Source organism: Limulus polyphemus, unplaced genomic scaffold, assembly GCF_000517525.1.
Source record: "Limulus polyphemus unplaced genomic scaffold, Limulus_polyphemus-2.1.2 Scaffold1255, whole genome shotgun sequence".
Classification (NCBI taxonomy): Eukaryota; Metazoa; Arthropoda; class Merostomata; order Xiphosura; family Limulidae; genus Limulus; species Limulus polyphemus.
In genome coordinates, this window is record NW_013666865.1 from 124,601 (window position 1) to 139,768 (window position 15,168).

Genomic DNA, 15,168 nt, shown 5'->3' on the forward strand with positions numbered 1-15,168 from the left:
TGTCTTTGATACAGTGATATAGATTATTGTATACAAGTAGCGATAGTAAAATGCTTTCCTCCATACAGGGATATAGATTACACTATATAAGTAGCGGTAGTTAAATGCTTTCCTCCATACAGAGATATAGACTACACTATATAAATAGCGGTAGTTAAATGCTGTCTTTGATACAGGGATATAGACTACACTAGAAAATTAGCGGTAGTTAAATGCTGTCTTTAATACAGGGATATAGACTACACTATATAAGTAGCGATAGTAAAATGCTTTCCTCCATACAGGGATATAGATTACACTATATAAGTAGCGGTAGTTAAATGCTTTCCTCCATACAGAGATATAGACTACACTATATAAATAGCGGTAGTTAAATGCTCTCTTTGGTACATTGATATAGACTACACTATATAAGTAGCGGTAGTTAAATGCTCTCTTTGGTACAGTGATATAGACTACACTATATAAGTAGCGGTAGTTAAATGCTCTCTTTGGTACATTGATATAGACTACACTATATAAGTAGCGGTAGTTAAATGCTCTCTTTGGTACAGTGATATAGACTACACTATATAAGTAGCGGTAGTTAAATGCTCTCTTTGGTACAGTGATATAGATTACAACAGTTTAGTACTTCTCAAAGAAACAGATAACAGGTAGTAACATTATCTTACCAAAACTGCTTTGTAAGAAAAATTCGTACCAGATATGTGGTTATAATTTCGGTGTTAATTTTGGACACTATTACATTGTAGACTCTCATATGGTGTATAATTCATTCTTTAACACTGTAGACTCTCATATGGTGTATAATTCATTCTTTAACACTGTAGACTCTCATTTGGTGTATAATTCATCCTTTAACATTGTAGACTCTCATATGGTGTATAATTCATTCTTTAACATTGTAGACTCTCATATGGTGTATAATTCATTCTTGAACATTGTAGACTCTCATATGGTGTATAATCCATTCTTTAACACTGTAGACTCTCATATGGTGTATAATTCATTCTTTAACACTGTAGACTCTCATTTGGTGTATAATTCATTCTTTAACATTGTAGACTCTCATATGGTGTATAATTCATTCTTGAGCATTGTAGACTCTCATATGGTGTATAATTCATTCTTTAACATTGTAGACTCCCATATGGTGTATAATTCATTCTTTAATGCGTAAAACAATGCCCAACAAGTCTAAGAAATTTTCTACATGGGTGTTAATTTCCTTCCAGCATTATATTTAACAACCCTCGTATTGGTTAAATGTACTTATTTTCATTTTAAATTAACACTTTCTGTTATTATATAGGGTAAGTTATAGAAAACAATTTCGGAAAATTATGTATTTTTGCCTTAATCTGTAAATTTTTCGTGATATTTAATGCAGATTCACATTCCTACAAGTTTGTGTATGTTAAATGAGAAGACGCAATTGTTGAGAAAGGGAATATACATATAACCTATTTGTTCTTTTGAATTAATTACATGCTTAGAGATTCTGGCCTTGTCATTAGACCAAGCGTAGCGTAGCATAGGTGTAACATGTGTGGCTGATATATTACAAATATTGTGTATTGAGATTTTTACTTGTTGTTTTTCTCTTTTGTAACCAAGTATAGCTGCAAGTATATCAGGAGCGAACGTATTACAGTGGGTATATCAGGAGCGAACGTATTACAGTGGGTATATCAGGACCGAACGTATTACAGTGGGTATATCAGGACCGAACGTATTACAGTGGGTATATCAGGACCGAACGTATTCCAGTGGGTATATCAGGACCGAACGTATTACAGTGAGTATATCAGAACCGAACGTATTACAGTGGGTATATCAGGACCGAACGTATTACAGTGGGTATATCAGGACCGAACGTATTACAGTGGGTACATCAGAACCGAACGTATTACAGTGGGTATATCAGGACCGAACGTATTACAGTGGGTATATCAGGACCGAACGTATTACAGTGGGTATATCAGGACCGAACGTATTACAGTGGGTATATCAGGACCGAACGTATTACAAAAACTCTACTTTTAATCTGTATGTTTTATTTTAGTGCAAAGCCAGATTGAGCTATCTGTTTTGTCCACCGCAGGGAATCGAACTCCGTATTTTAGCGTTGTAAGTTGGTAAAGTTACTACTGTCCCACTGGGGGATGTCCTGGTTTTAAGGACCAAATTCTAAACGTTTTGCCAAACTACTTCTGTCTTATCCTAGTCCAATGTGATTAATAGTAAATAATATAGCAAATGTGATTTGAAGTGTGTTTGTCTGTAGAAAAATATTAAATTGTAAACCTGTGTAGGTATGCAACAATATTGACTTAACTGTTGGTTACTGGCTAATCCTATACATAAAGAATCTTGTGCACTACCGACATACACGCATTTTGGTTGTTCTTTATTCTGACTGGGCACATATGTTCAAAGATAACATCTAATAAACTACTTCTAAGATAAAAAAAGAGGAAGAGGTGGACTGTTTTACCTTCAAATTCTTGAACGTGGCAAAGAATGTTTTCCAAATGGACCATGAAAAATATTGAGATTCCGTAACTTGCAGAAGGTGGAAAAGGTCTGGATATATGAAAAATGCCAGCGCATCGAGTACAGCCTAAGTACCAACGACAAAAGGGCAAAAAGTCAACAAGCAAGAAAATCAGTGATAAAAGACAAAAAAGGATGTCTCCTAACACAAACCAGAGGTCAAGGTAGTTGCAGACAAATAACTGGAATACAGCTAAGAACTGCCAACAAACTGCTGCGAGATTGGACGAAATGCAAATGAATATATCTTTAACCTTAAGATAATTTGTGAAAGAATACATCGAACATTTAGCTGAACTCATTTTTAGGCTGTAATGAGAAGCATAATATTATCTCGGAAATAACGAAAACCATAGAATTCTTATGGAAAAATGCAGTAAATACAATCATAGTATGAGCTACAACTCCATCACCATGTTGTTTCTGAAACAAATAATGACAGACTTCTTTAAAAGTTTTGTAGGAATTGTGATTATTGGAAGAAGCATTTCCAAACTGCACTTTACACGTGAAAAGATTTTTTGACATGATTAGAGGACTTGCATGTCTAACAATAAGACTAGGTCGAAGCAAACTAATACCATTCAATGAAGGGTTCCTACTTTACAGTTCACATTAGGTTGAAGAAAATGAATGCTATCTATTGAAGGTTCCAGATTTACTGGTCGAAGAAAATAAATACCGTCTAATATGGTTTTTACTCTATTAGCTTTTCGGTCGAAGAAAATGAATATCACCTAACAATGATACCTTCTCCATAGTTGACTTTTGGTCAAAGAAAACAAATACCATAAAATGAAGGGTTCCTGCTTTACAGCAGAATTTAGGTTGAGAGAAAACGAATACTGTTTAATGAAGGTTTCTTGTCCATTTGGCTATCGGCCATAGTAAACGAACATCATCTAATGAAGGTTCCTGCTTTACAGATGACTTTAGGTCGAAGAAAACGAATGCCATCTAATAAATATTCCTAGTCTATCTGGCTTTGGGTAGCAGGTTCTTGTGTCCGTTCTTTTTTATATATTTCTTGGCACTTATTTGTTATTTTAAAAAATGCAAGAAAAAAGTTGTAATACTTAAATTTCTGATGTTGTATTTTTATATAGTTTTAATATATATACCTTAAACATTGCAGATCTAAAGACACTTTTAATTCTTTTGTGTTGAATCTATCATCTTCCCAGCTGCTTTGTTTACCAGAGTAACAAATATTTTCTCCTACATTCATACAATGTATTTTTTTTCTTTTCCAAAGTTACTGCGACTACTTTAAGAACTTCTTTAACATACCTGCCTCCACTTCAGCTCGATTTTTTAAAATTTTGTTTGTGACTAACCAGTTAAGTAATCGGTTATTTATTCTTTGAAAATTTTCATTGTGCATGGTCCCGAGAATGATCTGGTGTTTGTGCATTGAGAGTCTCGGATTCCAGACGTCGTGCTGCCGAACACATTTCTCTCTTTCAGCTGTGCATGCGTTATAAGAGTGATAGTAAGTTCCACAATTCCGTAAATAGTAGTCGCTTCAAGCGGTGGGTGCTGTCGACTAATTATGTTCCCGGTCCACGGGTTAAAATTAAGGTTGTCTATATCGGATTCACAGAGGTTTTAAACTTGGCAGTTTGTTTCTATCTGTGCAAACATGTTCTACTGACTGAAGTATTGCAGTTACTATGATGTAGCTGGTGGTATACAACACATTACTGTGAAATGAACATGATTTCACGCAACTTCTCGATCTACCGTAAAATATACAAGCTATTGATAACATCTGAACATTAAGAATATACCCCTCAAAGTTGGGTTGGTTTTGAATTTTGCGCAAACTACTTCAGGGCTTTCTACGCTAGCCGATCCTAATTTAGTAGTGATAGACTAGTGGGAAGGCAGTTTGTCAGCACCACCCACCGCCAACACTTAGGCTAATCTTTTACTAACGAATAGTGGGATTGACCGTCGCGTTATAACGTCCTCAAGGTTGAAAGGGCGAGCATGTTCGGTGACGAGGATTAGAACCCACAACCAGCAGATTGCAAGTTGAGTGCTATAACCATCAAAGCAAACTCTATAAGGGGGCATACTAAAATAATATTTCCCTAATTTGTATGTGTTTTATAGCAGAGCCACAACGAGCTATCTGCTGTGTTCATAAAGGGGAATTGAACCCCTGATTTTAGCAGTATAAATCCGTAGTCTTACCACTGTCTCATCGGGGGGGGGGGGCACTAATTTTCGAGTAATTATATTTTCAAACCCACAGTTACCTCACTTTTTTTCTAAGTTAATCTATCTAGGCGAAAAATTCCTTTCCTTTTGAAACTCGCCATAGGTTTATTTGTATTAATTTTAATTTCTTGTTCTCCGAGACTTTTCTTGAAAGAGTAAAATCTCTGTAGCTCACACTCTTCACTTAAACGTTTGACTTCTGCTGGTTCACTTCGCTTTCTATAAAGAGTTCTTAAAAATGAATAGCGAGACTATTTAAATACACGCCTCCTTTACATGCTTTTCCATACAATTAGTGTCATTTAGACATTAAGAAGTAAAAAACTAATATGCTCCAAAACTTTATGCTTTTCACACAGTCAGTTCTCACTTCTTACCACATGGACTATCTGCCATTCGCTCGACACATACGTAAGACTAAAGGTAACAATAATCCATTCTAACGTTTTTACTTTCTGAATCATTTCATCTTTTTTTGAGTGAGGAAAGTAAGTCATCCCAACGTTTTACCGAATACTTTCAATATATTACATTCCCCACTCAATGTCAACTTAAATCAAAGAGTAGAAGATTGAAGTCCAGCTGACAGACACTAACTGTAACAAACATATAATGTTTTGGGTGATAATTAACCTTGGTATAAAACAAGACGTAATGCTTACTTAAAAATTCAAAAATTCAACAATAGTTGATACGTACAATATACGTACTTACCATACCTACATCTGCTATCAATATCAGTATGAATAAACCAAACTCTAAGACGTCAAGAGTGAAAGAAAAGAAGAATATGTCTGCCATTTTCAGTACCGAAGAAGACATTCGCCAAATATCAGGGTTTAGTTTGTCTGTTTCTGGTTATTGGTTGTTGTTGTTTTGTTTTGTTTTTCGTAAAGACATATTGGACCATATGCTGTGTTAAACGCGTGGAAACGAACCCTGGATTTAGCGTTATAAGCTCGTAGACTTACCGCTGTCCACGGGGGACAACAGGGCTCATTAGGCCGGTTGAGATACAAGAGAGATAGTAGTGGCTTAGATGATATTTATATCATTAGTCGCATAAACACTGACTTTTATGATCTGCACTAGATTCGGTAACTGAAGTGTAGTTGCTACTAATTTTATTTAACTCACTTAGAAATCAGTATTACAGTAAAGATAAATAACACAATGTTATTTATTTATTTGCTAACGCCAGGATAGAGTTTAAGACAAGTAACTATATATTATATTAAATGTTCCCAAACTTACGACACACACTGCTGATGCCAGTCTAGAATTTAAGGTACAATAAAAATACAAAACGCACCTCTCGAGCTCAGTGTGAAACTAAAAACAAGGAATCGGTAAGTATAAGGCATAATATCTTACTCCACACAAAGTATCAATGTCAGTTTAAATTGAAATAATAAACAATTATGGGATATAACGCTCTGTCAGATACATACAATAATAATATTGCTACAAAGCTACAGGTAATTGACTAAAAAAACATAAATACGAATGTTTTACCTGACATCCACTTTCAACATCAGCATAAAATCCAGGATAGGGCACATCTTTGCATCTAAATCTGGTGAAGGGAACTTGTGAAAACACAGGATAATCTTCTCCAGGTATTCCAGGAATTGGGTTGATTTTGATGTGATAGTTGCTATGTCCATCTTCATACCTTATCCCTACTGTTGAGTGATCATTCGGGCGTGGAAGAATATTCGAAGAAGGCCCAGGTGACGAAAGAACCAATTGATCATTACCATAGTCTGAACGCGGATAGTTTGCTACGGACTCCGGAACTTCATAGACTGCAGGGTGATCGTGTTGTAGATAGATAGGGATAAATATGTTCTCCTAGAAAGGTATAGACATTTGAATGAAGATATATCCCTGACGTATCATAAATATTAAAAAACACGGTAATACCAAAAACATCTTTAATACGGACGTTTCGGAATTTCCTTAACTTCCAACATCAATGTTAATATCTCAAAAAAAGTTACTTCAAAATATTTGAACTACAAAAAACAACATTAGCATTGAGCGAGTTTTCTTATTTAATCGGAAGCTTAGAAAGAACAAATTTAAATTGTGTCAATATAATGGAATGTGCGATACACGTTTATTATGAATGTCGCGCAAAACTACACGAGGGCTATCTGCGCACGCCGTCCATAATTGAGCAGTGTAAGACTAGAGGGAAGGAAGCAAGTCATCACCAACCACCGCCAACTCTTGGGCTACCACAATAGTGGATTGGCCGTCAAATTATACCCCCCTCACGGCTGAAGGGGCGAGCATGATTGGTATGACGGGGGTTTGAACCCGCGACCCCCAGACTGCGAGTCGAGCGCCCTAACCACCTGGCCATGCCGGGCTGCGTACAAGTTTAATAAATAACATTGTTGAAAGAAAACATTATAAAGCAAGGTTTAAATATGAGTATAAACACTGTATCTTTAAAATAGTAATAAATATCAAATAAAAACACTGACAATCCGGAATTGATTAAACATTAATGACAACAGGGAGGAGTTGATGTTATTATTTAATGTTGGGTGATCATTGAAAATAGAGAGGCTTTCTATAATAAAGAGTTCGTAATCTGTGGTTCCGGAATCGAAAAGTTTTCTAGAAGTATGGGGTGGTTGTTATTCTCAGTGTGCAATCGGATACAAGACTCGGGTGGATTACTTAGTTTACATCCGGATACCAGACTCGGGTGGATTACTTATCTTACATCCGGATACAAGACTCTGATGGATTAATTAGCTTACATCCGGATACCAGACTCGGGTGGATTACTTAGCTTACATCCGGATACAAGACACTGATGGATTACTTAGCTTACATCCGGATACAAGACTCGGTGGATTACTTACTTTACATCCGGATACCAGACTCGGTTGAATTACTTAGCTTACAACCGGATACCAGACTCGGGTGGATTACTTAGCTTACATCCGGATACACAACTCGGGTGGATTACTTAGCTTACAACCGGATACCAGACTCGGGTGGATTAATTAGCTTACATCCGGATACCAGACTCGGGTGGATTGCTTAGCTTACAACCGGATACCAGACTCGGTTGGATTAATTAGCTTACATCCGGATACAAGACTCGGGTGGATTACTTAGCTTACATCCACTTCTTGCTGAAATTCCAATGTGTTTGTGTGCACGTATTTGTAGGTGACATGTAGTTTTACCAATATAGGTAGCTTTACAGCTATCACAAGTGTTGTTATATACGACCTACAAGCGCATAGGAATGGGTAGTGTCTTTGGTTTTAAACATATTTTTAATTCTAAATGTTGACGTAAATACTAAACGTAACTTAATTTGTGGGTTATATGTTTTGATTATTTTATGAATTTGATATTTGAGTTGAAAACTTTGTTTGCCAATGAAAGTAGTGATAAGAACTAGTGGATATTTTGAGACAGTGTTTATTTGTTAAACATTTTTGTGTGATAGAGTGTAAGAGATTAAGGAATAACCATTACTTTGTTATGAATTTTTGAAATCTCTGAGAGAAGACAGAAGTAGTCAGAACAGATATTTTAAGCTATGTTTAGAAGAGTTATAACAAAGTTGTGTTTGAAGGAGTCTGGTATGAAACTGTCGAAACGAGTTTATAAGTCAGAAAATGTTTTCTTACGTTAAATAGATGTGGCAAAGAGATTGTTTATTTGAACGTCTAAAAAAAAAGCTAAGTTATTGTTTTCTTCCATTTCACATGTAAAGTTTATACGTGGATGTTGTAAGTTTAGGTATTTTAAAAACTTCTTGGCATGATAAGTATCATCATACTGGTTTATAATAAAGGGGACAATTATCCAGCCATTGACATTCGTAATAACATAGGAAAATATTTGCAAGAGGAAACAATTAAAATAATTAGTAAACAATTATTCCCTACCGAAAACGCTCAGCACTCTAACTTTAACTATAAAAAAATTCAAACAGCTTAAACTGGCCCTCAAGGACAATCACTTCGTTTTTAATGGTCATCTTTATAATCAGATAGACGGAGTGGCGATGGAATCACCTCTAGGTCCGACTCTTGCTGCAAAGCTACCTATATTGGTAAAACTACACGTCACCACAAACACATGCACATGAGCACATGGGAATTTCAGCAAAAAGGTAATATAAGCTAACTGATCCACCCGAATCTTTATTGCACTGAGAATAACAACCATCCCATAGTTCTAGAAAACTTCTCAACTCCGGAGCCACAGATTACGAACTCTTTATTAAAGAAAGCATCACCATTTTCAATGATCATCCAACACTATCAACTCCTTCCTGTTGTATCGCTAATTACTATAAATGAGAACCTAAGAACTACATATTAAATTACGTTTATGTACTTTTAGTTTTGATCAATGAGGGTATGTTTTTGTGATCAACAGTTAACATTAGTGTAAAATTACATCCTTTATAGAAATGTTGATGAAAGGAAAACTTACTGCTTGAATTTGATCGTTTTCATCAACTTCAGTATTTGATGCTGACCTTTTTCTTTCACCAAAAGTTATAGTGAATAGTCCTGTAAATATTTTTCAAGTGTATTCAAATCACAAGAACTCACATTTATTCATACAAATAAACAGTTATAATTATCCTTTAGGTATGTTTACTTTTTCTTGATCGAGCTCTCGTAAAACAAAACAACAACAAAAAAACCGTTAAACATATGACCGAACTTCGTTTCGGTGTGCTCTTCAGAATTGAATCGATTTCTCATAGTGCAACCCTCGTCAGTAACCCTGAGGTGGTCTGGAGAAAGGATAAAGGTCCTGTCGTCAGTAACCCTGAGGTGGTCTGGAGAAAGGATAAAGGTCCTGTCGTCAGTAACCCTAAGGTGGTCTGGAGAAAGGATAAAGGTCCTGTCGTCAGTAACCCTAAGGTGGTCTGGAGAAAGGATAAAGGTTCTGTCTTCAGTAACTCTAGATTAATCTACATAAATTATAAAGATCCTGTCGTCAGTAACTCTAGATTAATCTACATAAGTTATAAAGGTCTGTCGTCAGTAACTCTAGATTAATCTACATAAATTATAAAGAACCTGTCGTCAGTAACTCTAGATTAATCTACATAAGTTATAAAGGTCTGTCGTCAGTAACTCTAGATTAATCTACATAAATTATAAAGATCCTGTCGTCAGTAACTCTAGATTAATCTACATAAGTTATAAAGGCTTGTCGTCAGTAACTCTAGGCTAGTCTACATAAATTATAAAGATACTGTCGTCAGTAACTCTAGATTAATTTACATAAGTTATAAAGGCTTGTCGTCAGTAACTCTAGATTAATCTACATAAGTTATAAAGGCCTGTTGTCAATAACTCTAGGTTAGTCTACATAAATTATAAAGATACTGTCGTCAGTAACTCTAGATTAATTTACATAAGTTATAAAGGCTTGTCGTCAGTAACTCTAGGTTAGTCTACATAAGTTATAAATATCCTGTCGTCAGTAACTCTAGATTAATCTACATAACTTTTAAAGATTCTGTCGTCAGTAACTTTAGATTAATCTACATAAATTTTAAAGATCCTGTCGTCAGTAGCTCTAGGTTAATCTACATAACTTTTAAAGATCCTGTCGTCAGTAACTTTAGATTAATCTACATAAATTTTAAAGATCCTGTCGTCAGTAACTCTAGGCTAGTCTACATAAATTATAAATATCCTGTCGTCAGTAACTCTAGATTAATCTACATAACTTTTAAAGATCCTGTCGTCAGTAGCTCTAGGTTAATCTACATAAATTTTAAAGATCCCGTCGTCAGTAACTCTAGGTTAGTCTACATAAATTATAAAGGTGCTGTCGTCAGAAAGTATGAACTAATTTGGAGAAAATATAAAGTCATTATTATCCCTGAATTAGTCTGGAGAAAAGATTAAAATCCCTTCTTAAACTTGAGCTAAGCTGAGATAAAAAGGAAGATCAGACTTTATTAAAAGCGACGGATATGATTTTACTATTAATAACGGTACTTTCGCAATATACACTTTGAGGTAAAAACATTGTATTACTCTTGTGATAATATACACATAACATAAGTTACAAAAGTATGATAATTATCACTGACGAAACGAATGATGCAACTGTGATAAATATAAATTAGTAATGTAAGTGATTTTTCATTTACTTTTGTTATTCAGCAAGCCCAGTAAACAAATCAATATTGCCCTCAAAATTCCGTTATTACTAAAACATAATGTTTCGGACGGAAAGTGTTATTACTGGAACCTAGTGCTTCGGACATAAACCGTTATTACTGGAACCTAGTGCTTCAGACATAAACCGTTATTACTGAAATCTAATGCATTGATCATGACCATTATTACTGGAACCTAATGCTTTGAACATAAACCGTTTTTAATGGAACTTAATATTTTGGACATAAACCGTTATTACTGAAATCTAATGCTTTGGTCATCAACCACTATTACTGAAACCTAATGTTTTGAACATAAACCATTATCAATGGAACCTAATGTTTTGGATATAAACCATTATTACTGGAACCTAACGTTTTGAACATAAACCGTTATTACTGAAATCTAATGCTTTGGTCATGAACCACTATTACTGAAATCTAATGTTTTGGACATAAACCATTATTACTGGAACCTAATGTTTTGAACATAAACCGTTATTACTGGAACCTAATGTTTTGAACATAAACTACTATTACTGGAACCTAATGTTTTGGACATCAACCACTATTACTGAAACCTAATGTTTTGAACATAAACCATTATCAATGGAACCTAATGTTTTGGATATAAACCATTATTACTGGAACCTAATGTTTTGAACATAAACCATTATTACTGGAACCTAATGATTTGAACATAAACCGTTATTACTGAAATCCTGTAATATAATGTACTTATTTTTGGAGCAGCCAAGCGTTAAGAACTTTGTTCTCTACGAGCTCAGTGCCTGTTGTTTATTTGAACACTATAGGGTTTTGTAATTTAACCTGGTGAATACTCCTACACAAAATGAAGTTAGCACAAAATATTTATTCTTACCCAAAAGAGACAGAAAGATTATCCATTTCTGCTTCATTGTGCCTGTAAAGAAAAGAACGTTTTATTTATTTATTTTCGAGTATATATCATAATTTAACAAATAATCAAAGGATGGTGTCTTTGTCATCTTTATTATACTAACAAGAATGTATCGTCATTTGAGTCAATGGATACCAGTCTTTGTTTCATGAATACAAAATCATTTGAAGTATATTGCTAATCTTCAACTTACCAACAGATAAACTAAGATAGGACTAGTTTGAAAGTTCTTCTCAATGATCAGTTAAATTATTTCAAGTAAAAATAAATAATATTAACGAAATGATTATTGTTGAAATAAATACGTAATATTGTGTTATTAATTCTTAATCTAATTATGATTTGTAATTGACTCATATAAAATCCAACCACTTCTTTGTCTGCTATATATATATATCCATCAAAACCTGAGAATCTCTGGTATCAAGCGAAAGGCCTCGTCAGCTTAAATATGGCAGACATTGTGTGTTTAATATATTGTTGTAAATACATTATTCTTTAGTTTTAGTGTTACATTCTTAGAATTAGCATTACTATTGGTCTTACTGTAAAGCTCTAAGTGTACATTTAGTTTTAGTGTTACATTCTTAGAATTAGCATTACTACTGGTCTTACTGTAAAGCTCTAAGTGTACATCTTAAACATTCTTTTCGTATATTTATTCGTTTAGCACACGAATTGATTGTCATTGTTGGTATCCATCGAATTATATAATATAGATTAGTTATCATTTCTTGCGATTAAATTTGTTTCTTTAGTTATTCTTAAATAAGCCATACCATGAAAAAATTGGCTGTTTTATTTTATCAGAACTATATTTCACGCGTTCACAAATACTGTTCTCCGTATTGTTTCTATTTTTGTTTATTTTATAGCACAAAACAATTAACTACACAAGTGGATATTTGTGTTGTGCCCACCGCAAGTATCGAAACTCACAGACTTACCACTGAGCCACTAAAATGTGTAAAACATCTCAAGTTTTGACTGGTGCAAAGTTAATAAAACCATTTCACCAAGTGCCAATATGTTGTTATTTAGTTAGTTATAATAGATTATTTTAATAAAGATTGAATCAGTAACACAGTGCGTAAAATATTGTATTTACTAATATCTGGTGTATTAAGATAAATATGTCATAATGAAACATGTAATTTAAGTTGTAATAATGCAAATTTTGTAATGGAGACCTATTCACTATATATTTCAATAGTAGTAATACAATCTTTATACTGGAAGTAAACCTATTAATTAGCTATTTAGGTTGTAATAACAAATTCTTTGTACTGTAAGTAATAATATTCGTATCTATTCAAATTCTAATGTTACAAACTTTAGATTGGAGGTAAACGTATTCATTAGCTTTCTAAATTGTAATAATGCAATATTCATATTGTGGGTGAATATATTTGAATTCTAATTATACAGAGTTTATAATAGGTGTAAACCTATTCGTTATTTATTTAACGCATTATTGCATAAGCTATATACTGGAGAAAAGCTATTCATTGGACACTGGACTTTTAATAACTCAAACTTTATATTAGACTTAAACCCATTTACAACTTATTATAATTGTAATAAACCTTTTCAATTTGTATTTAAAGTAAGAAAGTACACACATTCTTCTGGGGATAAAGGTATTAACTACCTACTTAAATTTTGAAAAATAAACTTTATACTGGAGGTAATTGCAATAGCAAACTCATTACTTACCAACTGCATGTAGAACAAAGTTCCAACTATCAGTAGTAAACTTTCACTATAAGTACTAATGTGCAAAATTTCTCAATGTGCAAGAAGTGTGCCAATATAACAAGAAGTAAAGCTCCAGCACATAGGGAAGCATTTTATATGAAATATAGGGTGTGGCCACTTTCTTTGAAAATCTAATTGCATCAGGAAACAGAAGGATTCAGTACAGGTGTTGGTACGTCTTCCAATGAGATTCAATTATTCACGCCCTGCAGGTGACTTACTCGGAGTTTGAAGCAACGCTCCTTGTCAATGAAAATTTGATTACCTTGGAGATACATGTATCATAAATACACCAAATATAAACAATAATTGGCTGCTCTATGTTTCTAAACAAATATTCCTCAAAGTGTTTTGTGAAATTCAATATTTTCTATTGTTCTAATGGGATATTTGTAACTGCTCCAACTTCGTAGTTTGTGGTACTTATTTTTGGATTATGTAACATCCTATAGTTATAACTTTAGTTTTTTATTGATGCTCAGAAAGAGCTGACTACATTACTTGAAAATCTTTGTAAGCTAAACTATAGATAGAGCAAAGTTTTCTTAAGTAATGTTTGTTTGTTTTTATAAGTTATAGCGACAATTTACAAAATTCAAGTTTCCTCATAAATATGAGCTTAATTTTGATTATTTCATTTTATTTTTCATTCCAGAACAGTAAACATCTTTGGCATATTTATATTAAAAGGTTTCACAAGTGAAATAGTAAGACCAAAAATATAGAAATTTAATCAAATTCTAAAGGATTATAGCATGCTTCACAAAATTAAATACTGAGGGTAACAGGAAAAACTCAAAATTTTATACTGTTTAGTAGAAGTAAAAAACACAATATAATAATACTATGTCCTACCTAATAGTAAGTGGCCTTCTACAAGGTGCCTGAAAGCGTCTTCTTCATTGTAGAATATCACGATCTGCAGTTGTTTCACAGATTGTCCCACGGACTATCGAATTATAATGAGTTTATTGTGGTTTATTAAAGTACCAAACTCCCTTGACTGCTTGTCAAAATACGACATTTACCATTTCATATTGTTATATGTTTGCTGTCCAATAAACTAATCTGTACCACAACAGTCGAAACTAGCTAAAGTTTCAATGTACAGTTTCATATTGTTTTGTACTTTACGCCTCTAGTTGCATATCTGTAATATAACAGTTGGGAATGCTTGTCAAAGTGTCAACATACAATTTTTATTTTATTTTATTTTATTTTACGCTTCAAGTCTCAAAATCTAACCTGTAAAAAAAAATGCCGAAGAATTAACACAAAATATTAATTCGCATAAGCTAATCTCTAACAAAGGGCCGTATCAACATTTAAAATTTCATAGTACTGTTTTATAACTTACCATTCTTGTGTAGGTTTGCTATATATATGTGTGTGTGTTTGTGTGCGCGCGCACGCGTATAATAGATAGATAGACACATAGATATTCTGTATTCTAATCTTTAACAAACCGATCGAGACAGCACTTAACAAAATATCAACATATGCAGTTTTATATTATTGTCGTGTAGGT

At 33.7% G+C, this 15,168-nt stretch overlaps 1 protein-coding gene across 1 annotated transcript in view; it reads right to left on the bottom strand.

Moving 5' to 3' along the window:
- LOC106462801 overlaps positions 1-13,703 on the bottom strand; it is a 15,889-nt gene extending 2,186 nt beyond the window's left edge. The window contains exons 1-4 of the mRNA XM_013922762.2: positions 13,599-13,703; positions 11,844-11,885; positions 9,265-9,344; positions 6,301-6,639 (exon numbers count right to left, since the gene is read on the bottom strand). Of these exons, the coding sequence (XP_013778216.1) occupies positions 6,301-6,639; positions 9,265-9,344; positions 11,844-11,880 (456 nt within the window). The 5' untranslated portion in view covers positions 11,881-11,885; positions 13,599-13,703. The remainder of the gene's footprint in view (positions 1-6,300; positions 6,640-9,264; positions 9,345-11,843; positions 11,886-13,598) is intronic.
- Positions 13,704-15,168: the final 1,465 nt, after the last annotated feature.